General features: G+C 41.0%; 1 protein-coding gene across 1 annotated transcript; it reads left to right on the top strand.

The window, feature by feature from the left end:
- The first annotated feature begins 1,121 nt into the window (after positions 1-1,121).
- Positions 1,122-20,461, top strand: dnajc24 (DnaJ (Hsp40) homolog, subfamily C, member 24). Its single transcript, XM_080437191.1, has 5 exons — positions 1,122-1,153; positions 2,607-2,716; positions 6,691-6,826; positions 18,248-18,316; positions 19,601-20,461. The coding sequence occupies exons 2-5, from the start codon at positions 2,612-2,614 to the stop codon at positions 19,855-19,857; spliced, it is 567 nt and encodes a 188-aa protein (XP_080293317.1). The 5' UTR covers positions 1,122-1,153; positions 2,607-2,611; the 3' UTR covers positions 19,858-20,461.
- The last annotated feature ends 449 nt before the right edge of the window (positions 20,462-20,910 follow it).

Genomic DNA, 20,910 nt, shown 5'->3' with positions numbered 1-20,910 from the left:
GCTCACATAAACAACAATACCACAACAGCGTAAGATGTTGTTCGTGCCCTTGGCCATCTAAGCCGCACACTCCACGCTTGCGTGTAGTGATGACCTTAGATGACCATCCCGCACTCTGCATCCTTGGCCGTTTATGCCGCTCGTCCCATGCAACGCATGCAACGCGCCCATAAACGACCATACTCCTGGGTTTTCAATAAACAACCTAAACCTATTTTGTCTGATGTTTGGTCTTTCCTAGTGAACTGCCATTGTACATTTTCTTAAAACCACATTTTTTTCAACCTCCATCTTTCCTCACTTCTCTTGTCAAAGAGGCACTAATGAGTGAAAGACAGAATGAGATGTGGGATGTGTCATTCTGTCACCTCATCTCTCCTACAGTATACTCTGTTCCCACCTCAATTAGCAGATTAGACAGATTCTGTTAGACCCCCCATCATGGTGTTTCAAGTTAGTCATTTTTTTTGCAATGGATCTTTAAATTATGTAAATGAAGATGACATAGATCATTTAAGGATGATTTACTTGTCTGCAAATATAAGCTTTTAATTGACAACCAATTCAAAATATATGCCAATGTTACTTGGTTTATAAACAGTAAATTGTAGGTCATTCTGGATTTAATTTAGAGTGTTTCCAATTTTCAATACTTTTACTTCTACTCCACTACATCTCAGAGACAAATATCATACTTTTACTCCACTACAATTATTTGACAACTTTAATTTCTAGTTACTTTGTAAATTTTGATTATTATTACAAAACATGCATTAACAATGCATCGCCAAGCGACGCGTTGTGAGCTTGTAGATCTGCTATTTTCAAAGTATTTTTTACAATTGGAAACTGTGTACTTTTGTGTACTTTTACTTTCAGTACTTATTATATTTTAATGCGAATACTTTTGTACTTTTACTCAAGCACATTTTGAATATCGGAATTTTATTTGTAACAGAGTATTTCTACATTGTGGTATTGGTCATTTTATTTAAGTACAAAATGTGAGTACTTCTTCCACCACTGCTGAATTCTACCCCCACAAACAAGCACACACACGTCCGGAACCAATCTACCCGAGTGCGTTTTCAAGGGGGTCTCGTTAAATTGACGCACAACAACAACCAAGGCATCGTTCGACAGCAACCAAGAGGTTTATTTACATTTCAACTAAATCTTGGGGTCATAATTCCATGACAGTCATTTTCCGAGTGACAGTCATAACAGATACACGACAGACAGTCATAACAGACACACGACAGTGGTGATTGATTCAGATTGATGTAGCATACGGCTAATGATAGCTAGCTGCTAATGATCATAGGGAATGTAATTCATTCACAGGACGCGTTTTAAACTAACTAGTGTCTGTCTGTTTAGGCTGCAAGTCGGTCGCTGTTTACTGAACCAGTGATCTGTCTGCGTTCTTACTGTTACATACAGTAGCATATAGTGTATAGCCTATATTTTTAATTGCTGTTAAATCGCAGGGAAAAAAATCTACTTCAATGTTTTAGCTTGAGGTTAGTTGATTCCAGCTGTATCTAATATAACAGTACAGATATCAACATATTTTCTGTATGTGTCTGTCCATATGTCAGTCATGATGAGAGTGGAGGACATGAGTTACACCAGGGGTCTTTAACGTTTTTCAGACCAATGACCCCTTTTAGCTGAGGTTGAGATGAGGCAGGGACCCCCAAGGCACTACATCATTTTATTTTTAACATGGTGCAGATTAAAACCTTTCATAGATAATAATAATGTTCACCTCAGAACAGGAATTCTAGGGTTCAAGTGGTTAATGTAAAAGAAAAGTTCCTATCATACAAATATTTGGTGGCCCCCCTGTAGTAAGTCTGAGGACCCCCTATAGGGGTCCCCGATCCCCTGTTGAAGACCCCTGAGTTACACCATTCTAGACATTACCCCCATGCCATGTACACTCATTCTCTGAGAAGAGAATGTTGCAAAAAAATCGATTTGATCTGTTGTCCTGGCTTTATAGAAACAGAAAAAAACTTAAGTCAAGTGTAAGTTCTGTAGATCAGTGGTTCCCAAACAGTGGTTCCCAAACTCAAGACCCAAAAGAGAAATTAGACGTTTGCCCAAGTAGTGAAAATAGCAAATCTGCAAGCTCACAAGGCGTCGCTTCGCACCACGTTGCGAGCTTGCAGATCTGCTATTTCCACAACTTCTTAAACAGTTTTTTTATTTTTATTATGGAAATTATTAGATTTTTTGATTTTATTTAGATAATGCTTTTGAAAAATGGTGGAATTGTTGAAAAGTGATTTTTTTTTGTTTACAGTTTTTTAATGTTTTGGAGAAAAAAATCTAATGTAGGAAAAAAGGGGATATTTACTTGTGACCCATAAAAATCGGTCCACGACCCAAACATGGGTCCCGACCCACTGTTTGGGAAACAGTTCTGTAGATCATCCATATGTTTATACTGTACAGAACAGATTGGGTCACAGTAGCGTTGTCCACCCCTCTTTAACTTAAACAGATGGATCTCTTGAGCACTTACTCATTGTTTTGTTGTTGAATGAATTACCCATCATATTTCACCTATTAAAATGGTATCAAATGTCATTTTTCAGTAGGTATGTCAGGGGAATCTTCAGAAAAAGACCTGTATGACATACTAGGAGCCAGCCCGTCTGACTCCCTACAACAACTGAAACACAAATACCAGCAAATGGCCTTATTGGTAACTATACTCATCATACCGTCTCTAATCCTCTTTATATCTCTGTATGTTTCAAATTACCATCAATGCTACATGCTAAACCCTCACTGCCTCTTTCTTTCATATAAATCACATGACTAGATATTGACAGTAGGAGTACAGTAGAGAAAGACTGAATTTTGGTAACAGTTCTCTCTCTCTATCTCGCACTCTCTCTCTCTAGTACACACACACACACACACACACACACACACACACACACACACACACACACACACACACACACACACACACACACACACACACACACACACACATACTGGTCCATACCCGGGATGACTCAATCTCTGCCTAGATCCGACATTTACAACACACGCACACGCACACACACAGTGCAGCTCACTCGTTGTCATTCACTTCTCTCTAAGTTAGGCTGTGTGTGTGGACACAGCTCCTAAATGAAAGTCCTCGACTCCTTTACAACTTTGTAGCTGTGAGGCAGATCTGCCTCAGCCTTTGCTACCGTTGTCACGCCGGCTGCTGAGCCCAATCCCATAGCCTGCGGGTACGCCGTAATGACAACACAGCCCATGAGCGTAACAGTGACAACAGATCCCATAGGCCGAACTGCCAATCTCCGGCACAAAAATGCTAATAAACAGCTTACATTTTGGGAAAGTGAAAAACATCGTCATTTTGTGCATATGGTAAGGGTCAATATCTGTGTGCAAGTTGAGATCAATTGCTCGACCCACTTAGGACACCGGCTTCGAATGCTATCAATGCATTGAATGGGAGATTATCACGTTTTATCAGACCATTGAATGGGCGAGTAGGCGACGAGTAGGCGATATACTGACCTACCCGCGATTTGTCAGACCATTCATGGGGCGTAATCAGGAGCTACTGACCTACTTGGAGGCGGAGCAGTCCCCACAACAATATTTACGATTCTGTGCCTATCGGTACATAACTCCAACGGCACTGAGTAGGCTCAGGCGAACGTCACACCGTTCAGGACGGCAACTCGGTCGCTTTAGCTCCCTCGGTGGTCCTTCACGGGGTGACAGTTCGCCTGAGACTGCGCGCCTCCGTCATGGTCCGAAACCAAAACCAAAACCGAAACTGAACTATTTAAGTCATCTCCGTTGGTTGGTCAGTATGTCTTGATAACACCCAATGAATGGTCTGATAAATCGCGGGTAGGTCAGTATGTCGCCTATTTCGCCCATTCAATGGTCTAATAAAAGGTGATAATGTCCCATTCAATGCATTGATAGCATCCGAATCAGGTGCTTAGGAGAACCATGTGGGACAAACACTGAGAGTGTGACTGACTTTCCTTAACTCTCTCACTGCCAAGGACGACTTATGACGAGACATCGTCATAACGCCCTGGCTGCCAAGGACGACTTATGACAACTTTAAGTTTTTTCACACAGAACCAGAGATAACGCGATCCGAAGATTTACTGCTCCATTCACTTCCTGGTTAACTTATTACTTAAAAATCCTGTATCTCGGCTCCTGTGTACTTTTTTTTTTACTATGTAATTTTGGCCGAGACATGTTATTTTCAAAGGCGTATAAAAGCGAACGGGAGGTCGCGATGACATTTTTTTTTTTTTCATGGAAGCACAGTGAAACCCTCTGTGATTAGCAACCATCAGGGGATCGATCATACTGGAGATAAATATTCTGTGACTACTTCAAAAGGTAAGAAATACAATCACACCCAGTGTGAAGTGGGCGGTGTGGTCACAGTGGTCATCACAGTGATGGAAGTTCACTTAAAGAAAAGTAATATTGTGGACCAACACCCCTAACTTAAAAAACCCCATAAATGTGTTTTTTTTTAAATGCATAGTCCTATTTATAGGGCTATGCACAATTGTCATGTTTCACTAGACAATCACAGTCCTGAATAGACTGTGATTGGCCAATCACGGTGCAGGGTTAGGGGGGTACACCAAACCTCACATATAGGGGCCGTTTCACCGCCCAAAAATAAAATAAAAATAAGGCTCTTTGCAGCAAGATTGTATAGAGATGATGTATTGTAAAGGTTGCTATGTCTGTTGAGAGCCAAGCCTACTTTAAACATGGCCCCTGTCTTGTGCTGTCTCACCGGCAAATGGAAAGAGTGCTCCTCATAAATACTTACTTGATGAAAGGGATTCACTGAAAAGGGAAGAAGAAGAAAATAAATCATACTGCGCTGCGCTGGCATCTCGACTCTGTTTTGTATAAATTAACACGAGTCATAGGCAGGGTGGAACTTGCTATTTTTGATCTGTGCATGTCAAAATATTTTTTTCTGTGAATCTTAGCTACACCATCGTTGTTCTTATGAAGCAGATTTGTACATAGGTGAAGTGTTTATAAACATCACTTTCCCTTCATCCAAAGGGGACAACTACCCCAGACAGTCACTCCAACTCAACACAACACTAGCCAAAACACCCACAAGCTACCATCAGGAAATTAACATGGGAGTGGATTGAAAGTGGATAGGATACTCTGTCCTTGTCTGTTACACTTCCGTGTGTGACATGGCTGTGCAGTGATTAAAAGTGAAGCATCTGAATATTGAAATTATAATTTAATTTCAAATATTATTTGAATACTTACTGTACCTGCTGAACATTCAAATATCAGAATATTTGGGGCCCTGAATTCATAACCACTTATTCTCTCCTGTTTTGGGGGATTAAATTCTTAATCAGTAGATTTGAAAGTGGTCACTATTATTTGGATTAAACTATCCTCCCAGTCCATTATCATTACTCTGAACATATATATTGCTTCTTCAATCAGGCCCTTAATAAATAGAATTCAGCTTTTAGGGGGCTATTTTTATAAATGGTGTATTGTTCTCTCTTGATTTCAGGTTTTTGTTCTATATGCATGGTATGCATGTTGAGCATATCTCTCCCTCTTTCTGCATATCATATCTGTGTGTCTGTCTGTCTCTGTCTGTGTCTATCTATTTTTCCAGTGAGTCGTCCATCTGTCTATCCATTCGTCTGTCTTCCTGTCTGTTTGTCTGTCTATCCTGTGTGTCTCTCTCACACACACACACACACACACACACACACACACACACACACACACACACACACACACACACACACACACACACACACACACACACACACACACACACACACACACACACACACACACACACACACACACACACACACACAGAGAGTGGTCATGTCCCAGCCCTTGCTGACAGGATTTTCTGGGTAATTTGCTCCTTCTGGTCCATTTAACAGAAAGGGAGACCAACACAGAGAGATAGATACACGGGCCAAGTGTGTGTGTTTCTGTGTGTGTGTGTGTGTGTGTGTGTGTGTGTGTGTGTGTTGATGGTGGGCAAAGGTTAGGCTAATTATACTGCAGTAGCCACTAGCCTAATCGCCAACAGTCTGTCACAGACACACAACAACATGTATTGGGTAAAATATGGGCTTGGGTGGCCAACCGGTGTTTTGTGATCGACCAGTCGATTGCCTTGTGTCTGCCAGTCGATTGCTAGGTGAATGTGTCTGCCAGTCGATCTCAAGATGGTACTTATCAAGTTCAATAATCATCCCACTTTGCAGTGGTCCCTGTGTAGTTGCAAGCTCAAGTTGTATAATTCAGATGGTCACTCCACTCGACAGCCCTTTGCCTTTTCATGGACTTTGCTGGTGTCCATTACAGCACACATGGAGTTACATACAAAAAGGCAAAGCAAAGAAGTTTGCTTTTGTAAACCATTGGAAAGAATAATTGGAAGTGAATATGTTCTGTAACTGTCAGAACTCTGAGCTAAAATATATTGCAAATTCAATGAAGGATTCTAAACATCATACATCTTACATCTAAACATCTCAATTCATAATAGCCTAATTGTGAAAGATTATCTGAATTGGAATTATCTGTTTAAGTTTATGACTTAATAGCTGATATATCTTAAATAGAGTGCGTGTGTGTGTGTGTCTGTAGTACCATCCAGATCGTCTGAGTGGTGTGTGTTCTTCAGAAGCAGAGGCTGGCCTGAGGAAGTTTCTGGCAGCAGATGCAGCTTGGAAGGTCCTCAGTGACCACAATGCCAGGACAAAATACGACCTACAGAGGAGAGGTAGGTTTTTAGCTTTTTAATGAACACGTCCAAGCGTGTTGTTTGTTCTAATTTAACAAACATTTCTACTAAGGAGTGAATAGGCTGTTGTACAATGACATTGTTTTATCATAAGTCACAGAGCATCTTTTGTTCATTCCAGCTCTGCAAGAGTTTGACTGATCTGTTTGCTTCACTAACCTTTCATTGACATTACATTCTGCAGTCATCTCTGCTATTACTCGTCTCAGACACACATATACACATGATGCCAGTGTGCATGTACTCTCTTTCTGTCTCTCTCTCTCACACACACACACACATGCGCACACACACAAATTAGGATTCATAGCCATCTCTGTTATTGCCGAGGTATTAGAGTACACATGAAACACATGGTGTTAGACACACTTAAAGATGGACACGGATTCAAACAACAGACAGACAGACAGACAGACAGACAGACAGACAGACTTTGGTCAATAGTGTTGCAGTAATACATACATCATGTTTTTGAGGGGAACTAACTCTAAATGAAAACTCATGACATGAGAGCTGCTCAGGGGTGAACAGAGTTGAGCAGAGGCCAGTTTGTGTGAAGACTTTGACCTGCTGATATTTGGAAGTGAACAGGAGCAACAGGAATATCAGTGGGTGTGGCACTGTGAAGAGAGGGCATGTCACTCCTTCCCAGTCGCAATGATGAGGCAGATCGTTCGGATTACAGATGTTTATTAAACACCGTCAAACTGTCATAGAAAATAAACAAGCAAAGTAAACATATAACATAAACACCAAACCAAACCATAACGAGTAACAAAAAGAAAACAATAGAAAACAAATCACCTTTCTGGCTGCATGTAGGTATGAAAAGGAATGCACGGGGGGAAGAAGGGAGTCCAGGTTTCCCAACAAAACAACTGAAAATCATACGAACAACCAATGAATGAAACTTATAATGAAATTAGACAAAGAACCCAAAATTACAAATGAAAATACAAAACATGAACCAAAAACGCACCTTTAGATGTCACCGGCCAACACACGGAACAAACAATTCATGCCTCCGCTCTGCGGAGACACGACAAGACTGTAGCAGGAAGCGCAATACCCAGCCGTGTGGAAACACTTTCCAAAATAATGTTCCGACAGGAAATGACGTAAATTGGCAACTTTATTACACAGAGAAACAACAAAATAAAGTCAAAAGAAACATAGTGCGGCAGCCACACTCCCACCAAATCATGTGAAACACATGGATTTCATAACAAAAAAAACAAATCAATCTTGACCGTGCCAAGTTTCTGCTTCCAGCAGTACAACAATTTTATGTACAGGTCTATCCAAATAGACTGGGTTCGATCTTCGCTTTCCTTGGTCATCCAAGGTAGAGTCACAGATCAAAAGTTTCACCTTCCTGACCCTCCCATCAGGACTGGGGTAAACTTCTACAACTCGTGCCATTTTCCAACGATTTCGTGGTGATTTATCTTCCTGTAGAATGACAATGTCGTCGACTTTAGTATTCCGTCGGTCTTTCTGCCAGACTTGCCTCTGTTGTAAATTGAGGAGATACTCCCTTTTCCATCGAAACCAGAATTCATTGGCCAGAAACTGGACTTGACGCCATCGCTTGCGTAGATATACGTCTTGGCTGATGAACTGACCCGGAGGTGGCATGACAATGCTGGACTTCATCGTGAGTATGTGGTTGGGTGTTAAAGGCTCCAAACTCGTGGGATCATTCAAATGTTCTGTTGTGAGAGGTCTGCTATTCACGATTGCCATCGCCTCATAAAAGAAGGTCCTCAGTGACGTACTGTCCAGACGCTGGGACGACCGATCTAGAATGGCAGTTAAGACATTTCTCACTGTTAGAATCTGCCGCTCCCAGACTCCTCCCATATGACTGGAAGCTGGCACATTCATCAGAAATTCGCAGCCATATTCTTTCAGTTGTTCTTCATTGAGCCCTTTCATAGCCTCCATAAATTCTCCTCTTGCTCCAACAAAATTAGTCCCTTGGTCGCATCTTAATTGTCTGACATTTCCACGAATGGAAATCAGTGTTCTCAAAGCATTCATGAATGCGTCTGTAGTAAGGTCATCCAGCATCTCAATGTGAATTGCTCTACAGCACAGACAAGTAAACAGCAAGCCATATTTCTTCAATTCCTTTCTTGCTTCTTTCACATAGAAAGGCCCGAAACAGTCTATTCCACAATAAGTGAAGGGAGGGGTCGTCTCCACTCTTTCCAATGGTAGATCTGCCATTTTTGGCTCCTGAGTTGACCTCCTATACTTCCGGCATTTCGTGCACTTGTAAATATGAGAGGCAACAGCGTTGCTACATCCTGTTATCCAAATTCCGTTTGATCTTAATTCGTTCACAGTAAGTCCTCTTCCTTGATGATGTACCCTCTCATGATAATACTTGATAAGTAGTGCAGATATGTGACTTGTTCTAGGCAAAATAGCTGGATGCTTGACATGAGGGTGAAGACTTGACCTCGTCAACCGTCCTCCAACCCGTAGAACACCATCATCATCAATAAATGGATCCAAAGTGTGCAACTTGTTCCTCTTATCCTTAGGTTTAATCACCTTGCGGAGCTTGATACTGTCAAGTTCATTTTTGAATGCATCCTTCTGGGCCAACTTAATTATGAACAGCTCTGCTTCCTTATGTTGCTCAATACTTGTGGTTCCATCTTGACGTGGAGAACCCTTTAATTTCTGAGCATGGCGCCTTAAACATGCAATGGCCTTGACAGCCCTTTTCCAATCGGAGAACCTTTTGAGACGGTCCAAAATTGTCCTCACTTCCATTGCTTGTACATTGTACACTTGAGCCTTACGAAGTTCCGGATCATCAGTGACCTCTCCCACCATGATTTCTCCTTCTTGGGGTAGCTCTCTTTGCCATAGAAAGTCTGGGCCCGTAAACCAATTTGATGTTATGAGCTGATCTGCTGTTAAGCCTCTTGACGCATGATCTGCTGGATTAGAGTCTGTCGGAACAAAGTGCCACTGCTTTGGATCAGTTAAAGACTGGATTTTTTGTATTCTGTTGGCAACGAACACATGGAAACGCCGAGCGTCGTTATTCAGATAGCCAAGGACAACTTTGGAGTCTGTCCAAAAGTACTCTTGGAGGTTGTCCAACTCAAGCTCATTCCTGAGCATGGCGCTGATCCCTGCAGAAACAACTGCAGCAGATAACTCCAGCCTTGGTACAGTGGTTATCTTAGAGGGAGCAACACGTGCCTTTCCCATAACTAGAGAACAATGGATGTCCCCATGGATGTTAATGGCTCTAAGGTACGTGCATTCACCATACCCAACCACACTAGCGTCTGAAAAATGATGAAGCTCGTACTGATGGGCAGCAAAATCCGATGGAATGTAACATCGCTTGATCTTTACAGTAGACAGGGTCTTAAGATCTTGAAGCCATAACTCCCATTGACTTCTGAGGCTTTCTGGGAGTAGATCGTCCCAATTAAGTTTCTCTCTGCACATCTGTTGCAAGATCAGCTTGCCCAAGAGTATAAAAGGAGACAAGAACCCCAACGGATCAAAGATCGAGGCGACAGTCGAAAGTATGCCTCTTCTGGTCAGAGGGCCTGCTTGAATAGTGACCTTAAATTGAAAGTCATCGGAGGATAGACACCACTGAACCCCGAGGGCTCTCTCCATTAGTGGTTCTCCAAAATCCATTTCCAAGTTCTTAACACTTGCAGCACATTCTTCCTTAGGTATTGACTTTAACACATTGGTGCTGTTTGAAACAAACTTGTGTAGTCTTAGTTGACCTGTGCGACAAAGAGCTCTTGCTGATTGAATGAGCTTGACAGCTTCTGCTTCAGTTGGTACACTCAACAGTCCATCATCAACATAAAAGTTCCTCTGTATGAACTGGACAGTGGCTTGATCGAACTGCTCCTGACCTTCAGCGGCTAGGTGTTTAAGGCCGAAGTTGGCACAACCAGGTGAGGAAGCTGCCCCAAAAAGATGTACCTTCATACGAAAGACTGATGGTGGTCTTGTAAGATTGCCTTTCTCCCACCATAGGAATCTTAAATAATCCTGGTCTTCTTGTTTCACATGGAATTGGTGAAACATTCGCTCAACATCACACATGATGGCTATAGGACCCTTGCGAAATCTACAAAGGACTCCCACCAAGGAATTTGTGAGCTCTGGACCAGTCAGCAGATGGTCGTTCAAGGCTGTGTCTCGAAACCTTGCAGAGCAATCAAAGACCACACGTATTTTACCAGGCTTTTTTGGGTGATAAACCCCATGGTGAGGAATATACCAAGCAGGTAGACTCTGTAGCTCTTCTTCCGGGACCCTTTCAGCATCACCACGAGAGATAATGTCCTCCATAAAGGTCACATAATCGTCATAATATTTCTGGTTTCTCTTAAATTTCCGTTCCAAGCCAGAGAGACGTTGAAGTGCACAGACTTTATTATTTGGTAGATTCGGACGTTCCTTCTTAAAGGGCAAAGGCATTTCAAAATGGCCATCTGACTTGTGTTTGATTCCATCCTTCAACCTTGTCATGAAAAGCAGATCTTCTTGAGAAACCATCACATCTTCTCCACTCCTGTCGTTAAAATCAGACTCCAATACTTTGATGATGTCGTTTGGGACAATCATTTCTTTGACTTGACTTCTGCAAACATAATGCACTTCCTCTTTAAGGTTAACTGTTGGGTTGATTTCAGGGATAACTTGTTTTACCATGATGCGATGACTTATCCCTATAGCATCTCCATAATACTCACAGGGTTTCCCATAGCCTATGACACTCCATCCCAGATCAGTCCTTTGGGCAAACGGCTGCTTTCCTTCACCTTGCACAACTTCTCTGGGCATGAGAGCCCGTGGGCAATTGTAGCCAATTAGAAGTGCAATTTCACATTCCTGGTATGGTGCGATATGGTCTGCAAGATGATGTAAATGAGGCCAGGACTTGACTGTCTCAGGAGTTGGGATATGAGATTTCATTGCAGGAATAAATTCACAAGTGAATATTGTCGGTATTGTGACCTTGGTATCTGAGAAGAAACCCCTCACTTGGAGACCTGAGATTTTCTTACATGGTACTAGTGTACCCTTAGAGGACATGGTCGACAGCTTGATGTTAACAGGTTCGACGGAGGCCTTTAAAATATCTGCAACGTCTTCAAGGATAAAAGAAGAATCGCTCATAGTGTCGAGCATCGCATATACGAGCACTTCTTTATCGGCATGTTCTGATGTAGAAACATACACCGGTACAATGGATGATGTTTGAATGCTCGTTCCTTCTTGCACAACACTGTGTGATATCTTAGCGTTTGATTGACTTGGTGTTGCCTGTCCTTTATCCTCAGTGAAACTGAATTCCCTTTTGGGTTGTGGCTTCACACGATCTTCATCGTGAAGACAGGTAGGGTGGCGTCTGTTGCAAGTATCACATGTCAATCTGTCTCTGCATCCTCTTGATTGGTGCCCAGGTGTCAAGCAGGCAAAACAAAGCTTCTCTCTTTGCACATACTGCACTCTGTCAGCGAGTGACTTGGCTGAAAAATTGTGACAGTTGTGCAGTCCGTGTCCTTGTTTATTGCAGAGGAGACAGGTGTTCGATTGCCTTTCAAAGGTAGTGTTTGTGTTGAATGTTTTTGCATTTGCCATTTGATCCCTGTATGAACCAGCAACTTGATTTCTGGATTTACTGTGTCCATCAGATTCAAGTTGTTTCAGTGCACTGTATGAAGTTATCGGGTTGCAGGCAATGCTGGATTCGAAATTGAGGTAAGTTACAAAATAACTGAAATTAGGAAACTGTCCATGTTGTAGCTGGTATGTTGTAGCTGCGCGATTCCATCCTGAAATTAGCCAATCTGGCAATTTGCTTGCAAGCCTTTGATTTTCCATAGCATCATCCAAGATCCTTAAATGTGTGTTGTGAGCAATAGCTGATTCACAACTCCTGAGAAAATCAGCAAATTTGCGCAGTTCCACTCCATCCTTCTGTATTATTTTTGGCCAACTGTGCAATTTATCCCGATATGCCTTCGCAATAATAAATGGATCTCCAAATCGCTCATCCAATACATTCCATGCAGAGAAATAGGAGTCCTCTGTGTCCATTAAAAAATATCCCTCTATAGCCTCCCTGGCTGCTCCTCCAATATATCTTTGCAGGAAATACATCTTTTCCACTGTTGGGACGTTTTTCCTTTCAATTAGAGTTTGAAATGATGTTTTCCATAGGTTATATTTTAATGGATCATTGGTGAAAACGTTGGGCTCCGGTATAGGTAGCCTATTAGATGTAATGGCTTCAGAGAGCACTTTAACCAGCTTTAGGATGTCATTTTCAGGTGCAATTGTGACCTCTTGTGATGATGGTTGGTATTGCACGTTACTTTCTGCAGAAATCAGAGGTTCACCATTTTCATTGTACACTGGGATATTTGCTTTAGCTGCACATAGCCTTTTTTGCCTTTCCAAACGATCTTGTTCCTTTTTTATTTCCTCCATAGCTCTTTTGTTTTTGAGGTCTTCTTCTTCAAGCTGGTTGAGCCGTCGCTGCTGCTTCTCCTGTTCGGCCATTATCCGTAGAAAAGCTTTTGTGGCTATAAATTCTGATGCAGTATTGTTGAGATCCTTAGGTTGAGTTTGCTGTGGAAATGTTCGATTCGAAGCCGGCAAGGATACGCTTGACGTGGCACTGCTGTCAAATATAGAGCTGACTTCTGGCCAGTCTAATAGCTCTTCCCCAGTTTGTTGAATCAGTGTTTTCGCATTATGGACAAGATTTGATGTGACCTCATTACACTTGTCAATTCTACGACGAAAATTGTGTGTTGGAATTTCCATTTTCCGATATTCATTATACCTTTCATTTAGGTCTTTTAAATAATTTTCCAACGCATCAACATTATCTTGCAAGGTTTCAAGGGCAGCGTCATTAACAATACCCTTCTTTGTATTTTTAGCCTCGACCTTCCAGTGTTCGTAGACACGGTCAAATTTACCCAATAATGCATGTAATTTGTTGGCTTGAAAACCTTTCCCTTTCTCAGTTGGTCTGCGCTCTCTCTCTCCTCTACGAGGCTCCAGAGCCTGTTTCTCAGTATCTGTACCAGCATCCTTAACCACAATAGATGCCCTTGATTTGGGTGGCCCCGATTCCTTTGATTGCAATGGTTCCATTTGTGTAATTGGCAATATAGGTTGTGCAGTTTCTTTTGGCTGTGACGGCCCTTTAGATGTCGGCAGTGACATTCTCAATATGACCCAAACACTTTACCAACAATATAAACCAAGCACTTATACCTTAATTCACCTAAACCATTTCAAGAGCCTCATAAACAAAGTGTTGAATGCACAGGCATTTAATTAAACCAAAAAGAGCCATTTGGCAAATGCATAGACCAACCCATTGTCGACATGAATAAAGGACTGAAAGTGTTGCACTCAATGTGACATTTGCATATGAATGTAAACGATGCGATTTTCCTCAGAAATGTCTCTTTAATGTCTCTTCCTTGCACCTCACAAAGTAGCCTCACAGTTCCTTTGGAACACCAGTGTAGTGTAGACTACTAACCTTTGTGCCTCTTTGATGACCAAGCGAAAACGTGCGTTGGCTGGTTGACGCGCACGCAATAGTGAGTAGTGTTTGTTGGGGGGGAGGGGGGGCGTGAAGTTGCCTCTGCACTGCAGCGTCTAGCTACGGACTAGCAGCGCTAGCAGCGCTAGCGACGCCGCCACTTGATGCCGGTTCTGCTGCTGGGCGCCGCTCCACTGCCGCTGGTAGACACGCTGCCGCAGGCTGGTGGTGGTGATGGCCTGGACTCCCCGATGGATTATGCATAAAGTTTGACTGTCACTCCTTCCCAGTCGCAATGATGAGGCAGATCGTTCGGATTACAGATGTTTATTAAACACCGTCAAACTGTCATAGAAAATAAACAAGCAAAGTAAACATATAACATAAACACCAAACCAAACCATAACGAGTAACAAAAAGAAAACAATAGAAAACAAATCACCTTTCTGGCTGCATGTAGGTATGAAAAGGAATGCACGGGGGGAAGAAGGGAGTCCAGGTTTCCCAACAAAACAACTGAAAATCATACGAACAACCAATGAATGAAACTTATAATGAAATTAGACAAAGAACCCAAAATTACAAATGAAAATACAAAACATGAACCAAAAACGCACCTTTAGATGTCACCGGCCAACACACGGAACAAACAATTCATGCCTCCGCTCTGCGGAGACACGACAAGACTGTAGCAGGAAGCGCAATACCCAGCCGTGTGGAAACACTTTCCAAAATAATGTTCCGACAGGAAATGACGTAAATTGGCAACTTTATTACACAGAGAAACAACAAAATAAAGTCAAAAGAAACATAGTGCGGCAGCCACAGGGCATGAGGTGTGTATGTGAAGAGAGAGAGGAGAGGGTGTGGTGAGAGAGGCTGCGTGTGTGTGTGTGTGTGTGTGGTGAAAGCAAAAGTGCATGTGTGTGTTTGTGGAGAAAGTGTGAGAGCAAAATTGTGTGTGTGTGTGTGTGTGTGTAAAGGTGTGTGTTCACCCAGCAGAATGTTTCATCGTTGTCACTTGGTTCCGTTTCGTGTCTCCCTCTGATTAACCACCTGTCAATCTAATAATCAACTCATGCAGCCTTCAGAGCTAAACATAGACTCCCTCATTAGAACATATTAATTCTACCTCAATAATCTGACCCGTATAAACAAAAGGACAGTTTGATAGAGAGTACGTAGCTAAACTTGTAACTAAACTCTTGGCTCTATGCACATCTGTGTTCTGTGAAAGAACTCTACTTGGGCCTGGACAGCTTAAGCTGGTAGCATACTCCAAATGAAGTTGAACGTTTTTTGGCTTACCGAACAAAGTCGTCATGAGGATGAAACTCTGTGTCATTCTCGATTTTAGCAAAAAAGCATGATGTTATACTTTGGCTATTCAAAAATAGTAGAAAATAGTAAGCTCATAGCGCGTCACTTCGTGCCACGCTATGAGCTTGAGATGAGATCTGCTATTTAAAAAAAATCTAGATTTTTTGAATATATATATATTTTTAACAAGTCTTTGTTTCTGGGGGTCCCTGGAACAAAATGTTTTGAGATGGGGGTTGGCGGCCAAATACATGTCATTCTGGGGGTCCTTCACATGAAAAGGTTTGACTACCACTGATATATTAGCAACTTAAGTTTTTCAGAAAACTGTTAGGATTTAGAAGACATTTTGTAGAATCAGCCTCAGGTCTCAATGGGTTAACTGAACTAATGGATTTTAGGGATCAATTGATTTAGCTCTCATTGATTCTAGTTATCTGATGATGATTAACTAGCCTAAAGCCTTTATCAACCATTGACCACTGTCTTTACAGTATCGGTACCCACATTTTGCCACTTGAACTGGAGACTTTTCAAGAGGCGGGCTGGTTTAGATCAGGGGTCTTCAACGTTTTTCAGGCCAAGGACCCCTTAGCTGAGAGAGATGAAACAGGGACCACCACTACATATTGTATAACATTGTGTTGCAGATTAAGCCTTTTCATAGATTTCATAGATAGCTTCATAGACAGTAGTAGTCTGTCTATATAGTCAGTGTTGTGTGAATTAAGTTTTTTTTGTTTATTGTGACCTAAGCAGATCTTCTATGTTCCCCTAAGAATAGGGATTCTATGGTTGAAGTGGTTAAAACAATAAATCCATAACACACGAAGATTTGGCGGCCCCCCTGTAGTAACTCTGAGGAGCCCCTAGGAGTCCCGGACCCCCTGTTGAAGACCCCTTGGTTTAGATAATCAGTTGGTGTATATTTTACTTTCAAAGTCACATGACATTGATGAGGGGAGGTTGAGGGCATAGCCTGTCAGTCACCTTTGGTTGTCACAAAGCCATCTCTTTCTCTGCTCATACTTTGAGGTTAAAACTACAACTACTTTGGGTTCTTTTTCTCACATATGTCATCTGAGTTCAGCTTCATTCCAACGACATATTGGGATGTGAATTGTGGGCTCCCAAGGGGGTCCCTCCCAGCACCTCCCTAATTGTTACCCATTTAACACTCGTTATTCTTAATAATTAAAGATTTGCACAGTGAATTGTTAATTGTTATGAGCAAAGTTGAACACTAGCAGCTAATGAAGTTTAACACCAATTAACAATGAAACTCATTTTCATTTTGTAACTGTGAAACTGCACAATTCTTTCCTCACACTTGAAATGTAAAAAAAATAAAAAATCTTTGAGTATCCTTTATTTCTCTATTTGACTATTATGTCCATCCTTCCATCCATCACATCTAACAATAACGTATGATAGACGTAAGATTTTGCACGCTTTTCTTTAAGGCAGGTGTGGTCACAAGCAACCTTGCTTTTCCTTTTTATCCTCTTGGTTTCCACTAGAACGGACTGTTGTTAACCAACAGCTAACAAGCATGATGTTTTAATGGGCTGGTGGCTTCCAGCCAAAACCTGCTGTTTGCACTATGGTTACAAACCTCTGTAGGACTAATGGTTATTAAGATGCGTACATAAATAAATCAATATGCACAGGTTGTCTGCTCGGCTGTATGGGATGATGGTCCAGTCATTATGACTTGGCTGCTGTCCAGTTGGTCTCTGCAGATTGCTACCACTGATCCACACCAGCACAGACCAGCACAGACCAGGGCACAAACTGTTAGCTCACGGATCCTTAAACTTTTCCATGCGAAGGACCCCCAAATAGCCATAGCCTCTGGCTGAAAACCCCATATTTTCCGAAATTACTCAAACAAATTAAAAACAATAGTTATTCTATTTTCATAATGTATTTTAAACCATGAAGACCTGAGGCCGATTGCCCACTAAATCAGTAGTTCTCACACTTTCAAGATTTTTCAATGCAGATATACAAGCTCACAGCGCGTCACTTTGTGCCATGCTGCGAGCTTGTATATCTGCTATTTTTGAATAGCCAACGCAAAAATATAAAATGACACGGATGCTTTCTCGGTTTTAAATGTGTACAGATATTGACAATAATTACATGGCCAAAATAGGGATGTAATTATTTGCAGGGTTGAAATGTGGTTAAACAGCCACAATAATCATATGAATTAGATTTTAATGTACAGCATATAATTATTTTATGATTTCCTTTTCTTTTTCTTTTTCCTTGCACCCCTGATAGCCCGCACCTAAAAGGAGGGCATCATTCTTTTACCTTTTGATCATGGCTCAACTGTGATTTCTGCTCAAAAAGAAACTCTACTCTCTGAAAGTCTATACTTCACCTACTACATCCTTCAGATTTAGAGACAGTTACACCTTAACACAACCCATTTCCCATAGTTCAGCATTTGGCAAGAATATCAGATACTAACTGACCCTTAATTTGTGTTTCTCTAGCCAAGGAGCTGAAACAGGATTGGCCAGTGGATTCTGCAATCTATCTGGAGGACATGACCTGGGATGAAGGTACATACAGTATGGTGTATATACAATTACACCATACACACTAAACGCACACAAACTCAGTGAATCATTTTGTACTTTACCTTACTTTATCGTTATTCTAAGCTCTAAATTAATCATATACTGCATATTAATTGTTAAGCACCTACTGTATGTTAATTGAATAATCAAAATCGTGCTGTGCGTTGCAGGCTAGCACTGTAAAAGTTGCTGGTTGTGCTCCACTGGATGCTATAAGACTTATTATCTTATATTCTTTCTGAAATGTTTTAAATATTTTGATGCAAAGGCATGTCTCCGAAGTGACTATACAGTAAAATCCTTATTATTAATTTCTTCTGATGACTGAAAAGAGAGAGAAACAGAGAGATAGAGAAAGAGAGAGGGACATAGAGAGAGTCTCCAAACGATCGATCTTGAGGTCTATCAAAACTGCAACCGCACTTTCTTATTTCTTGCAGTCCGTAAAGTGTAACTTTTCATGGCTACTGTACTGTACCCTTTTTCAAAGGGGGCCATTATTTGAAAATATGAAAATAGTAAATACCTTACGGATGACTGCATCTCCTGTCATAGTGTACCTTCAGACCATAACAAAGTAACACACTGCATTGCATTACAACAATTTTAACTACAGAGAAATAGTCTTTTGTTGGCAGTGTAGACAAATGTAAATCACTCATCTGTGTTGTAAACAAAACTTAAACAATTCAGCCTTTGTTCACATGCATACACATTAGGGCTGGAGAATTATATATAAAAAAAAAAAAACGTTTTATTTTTAATGTTTATTTGACAGGAACAATACAAAAAACAATGTATCAAGTTATAAAAACAAACAAAATATATGTTTTATTGGATCCGAGCACTCAATACATAGTTTTTTGTATTGTTTCTGTCAAAAAAAATATGATTTTAGAAAAAAATAATTAAGATATTTTTTTATAATAATAATAATATATATCTGCCAATTTTTAAGACCAATATTCAAATATCATTTCTGAGGAAAGTTTACAGCCCTACACTGCATTGCTGTTAAATATTTATAGTCCAATAAACTGTCTTTTGTTCAAAGGCAAGGCAGTGTAGCCAAATGTAACCAGCTTTGTGAGCTTATAGATATGCTATTTAAAAATTGTTTAATACATATTTTCTTATTTTAACAAAACGATTGGGGTAACATATCTTCAGATGAGGGTTCATGGCAATACTTTGGGGGTCATTGACATGAAAAGTTTGAGAACGACTTTTGGGTTAAAGATAGATTGTTTTTCTGTGTGGTCTCAGAGGACGCAGTCTATTCATACACCTGTCGCTGTGGAGGGGAATTCACAGTCACTGAAGAAGAACTGGTGGAGCGAAACAGACTCAGTGAGGAAGAGGAGGAGAGAGTAAAGCGAGAGGGGGAGGACGGGCAGAGACTCAATGAGAAAGAATTGGAGGAAGGAGTGAGTAAACAGAGAGACGAGGACGAAGAGGAGTGTGGCATAGTGGTCTGTTGTGACACCTGTTCACTCAGTATTTATGTCACAAGGTCAAGGTGACACTAAAAGGTCACACCTTTAAAAACGTCTTAAAAAGTATACATGTTGGACAGCCTTTTGCCTTAAAGTCATTGTGGACCATTTTCTACTAGCGCAGTAAGCTAGTAAATGACATACGTACCAGTCACTGCTACAGTGGTAAGGTTTCCCTCATGGGTGAGCCGAGCAGTGTCCGAAATTATGAGCATTTGCCATAAGATTTTGTGGTTATTTTTCTCTCTGTAGCTGATGAACAGTGAACACACACTTCACCTGTTATTATTTCATTAAAATGTCATTGGAACTGAAGAACATTATATGGGTGTTTCTCTGTTTTAAAACATCACAAACAGAAGTTGACAAGGACCCTTTTATAGTCAGCCTTTGTTCAGCAATAGCTTTTGAACTACACCTTACGGTAAATGAGCCTTTTGGATACGTCTGTTAAATTTAACCATGGAAAATAGCTGGTTACCGTGCATCTGCTGTGTTTAAAAATATACCCTCAAAGCTAGCTGACTGTATTTAAAGTTCATTAGCGCTTGTTCCTTATAACCTTCCAAATGAGTTAAGTATAGAGCTGAAACAGGCCATGTGCCATTGTGCTGTCGAGTGTTCCATCTGGGTTCACAGTTGCCATCTATCTTAGGTTGGAACCAGTGGTGTAATGTAACTAAGTACATGTACTCAAGTACATGTAATAATAATGCAATACTTTTAATCCACTATAATTATTTGACAACTTAAGTTACAAGTTACTTTGTAGATTTTGATTATTATTACAAAACATGCATTATCAACTTCAGCCCTATGCATACAGTACTTAGGCTATTTGAAAATAGCCGATCTACAAGCTCACAATGCGTTGCAAAACGATGGTTGGAACACACTGTGTGTCTTCTTCAGTATAGCGAGGAGAAGAGCAGGAGCTTCACCTTGTTTGGGTCAAATCCAACTTGCAGATAAAAGGAAGAAAGGCCTTCATGTTTTTCTCTCTTACCCCCATCTCTGTATCTCTGTATTCACTACTTTTTTGCCTTCCTCTGCCTCCTTCTCTCCCTCTCTCCTTCCCTC

Source organism: Gymnoscopelus braueri (genome assembly GCF_963280865.1).
Source record: "Gymnoscopelus braueri genome assembly, chromosome: 9".
NCBI lineage: Eukaryota > Metazoa > Chordata > Actinopteri > Myctophiformes > Myctophidae > Gymnoscopelus > Gymnoscopelus braueri.
This window is presented reverse-complemented; position numbering and strand designations above follow the sequence as displayed.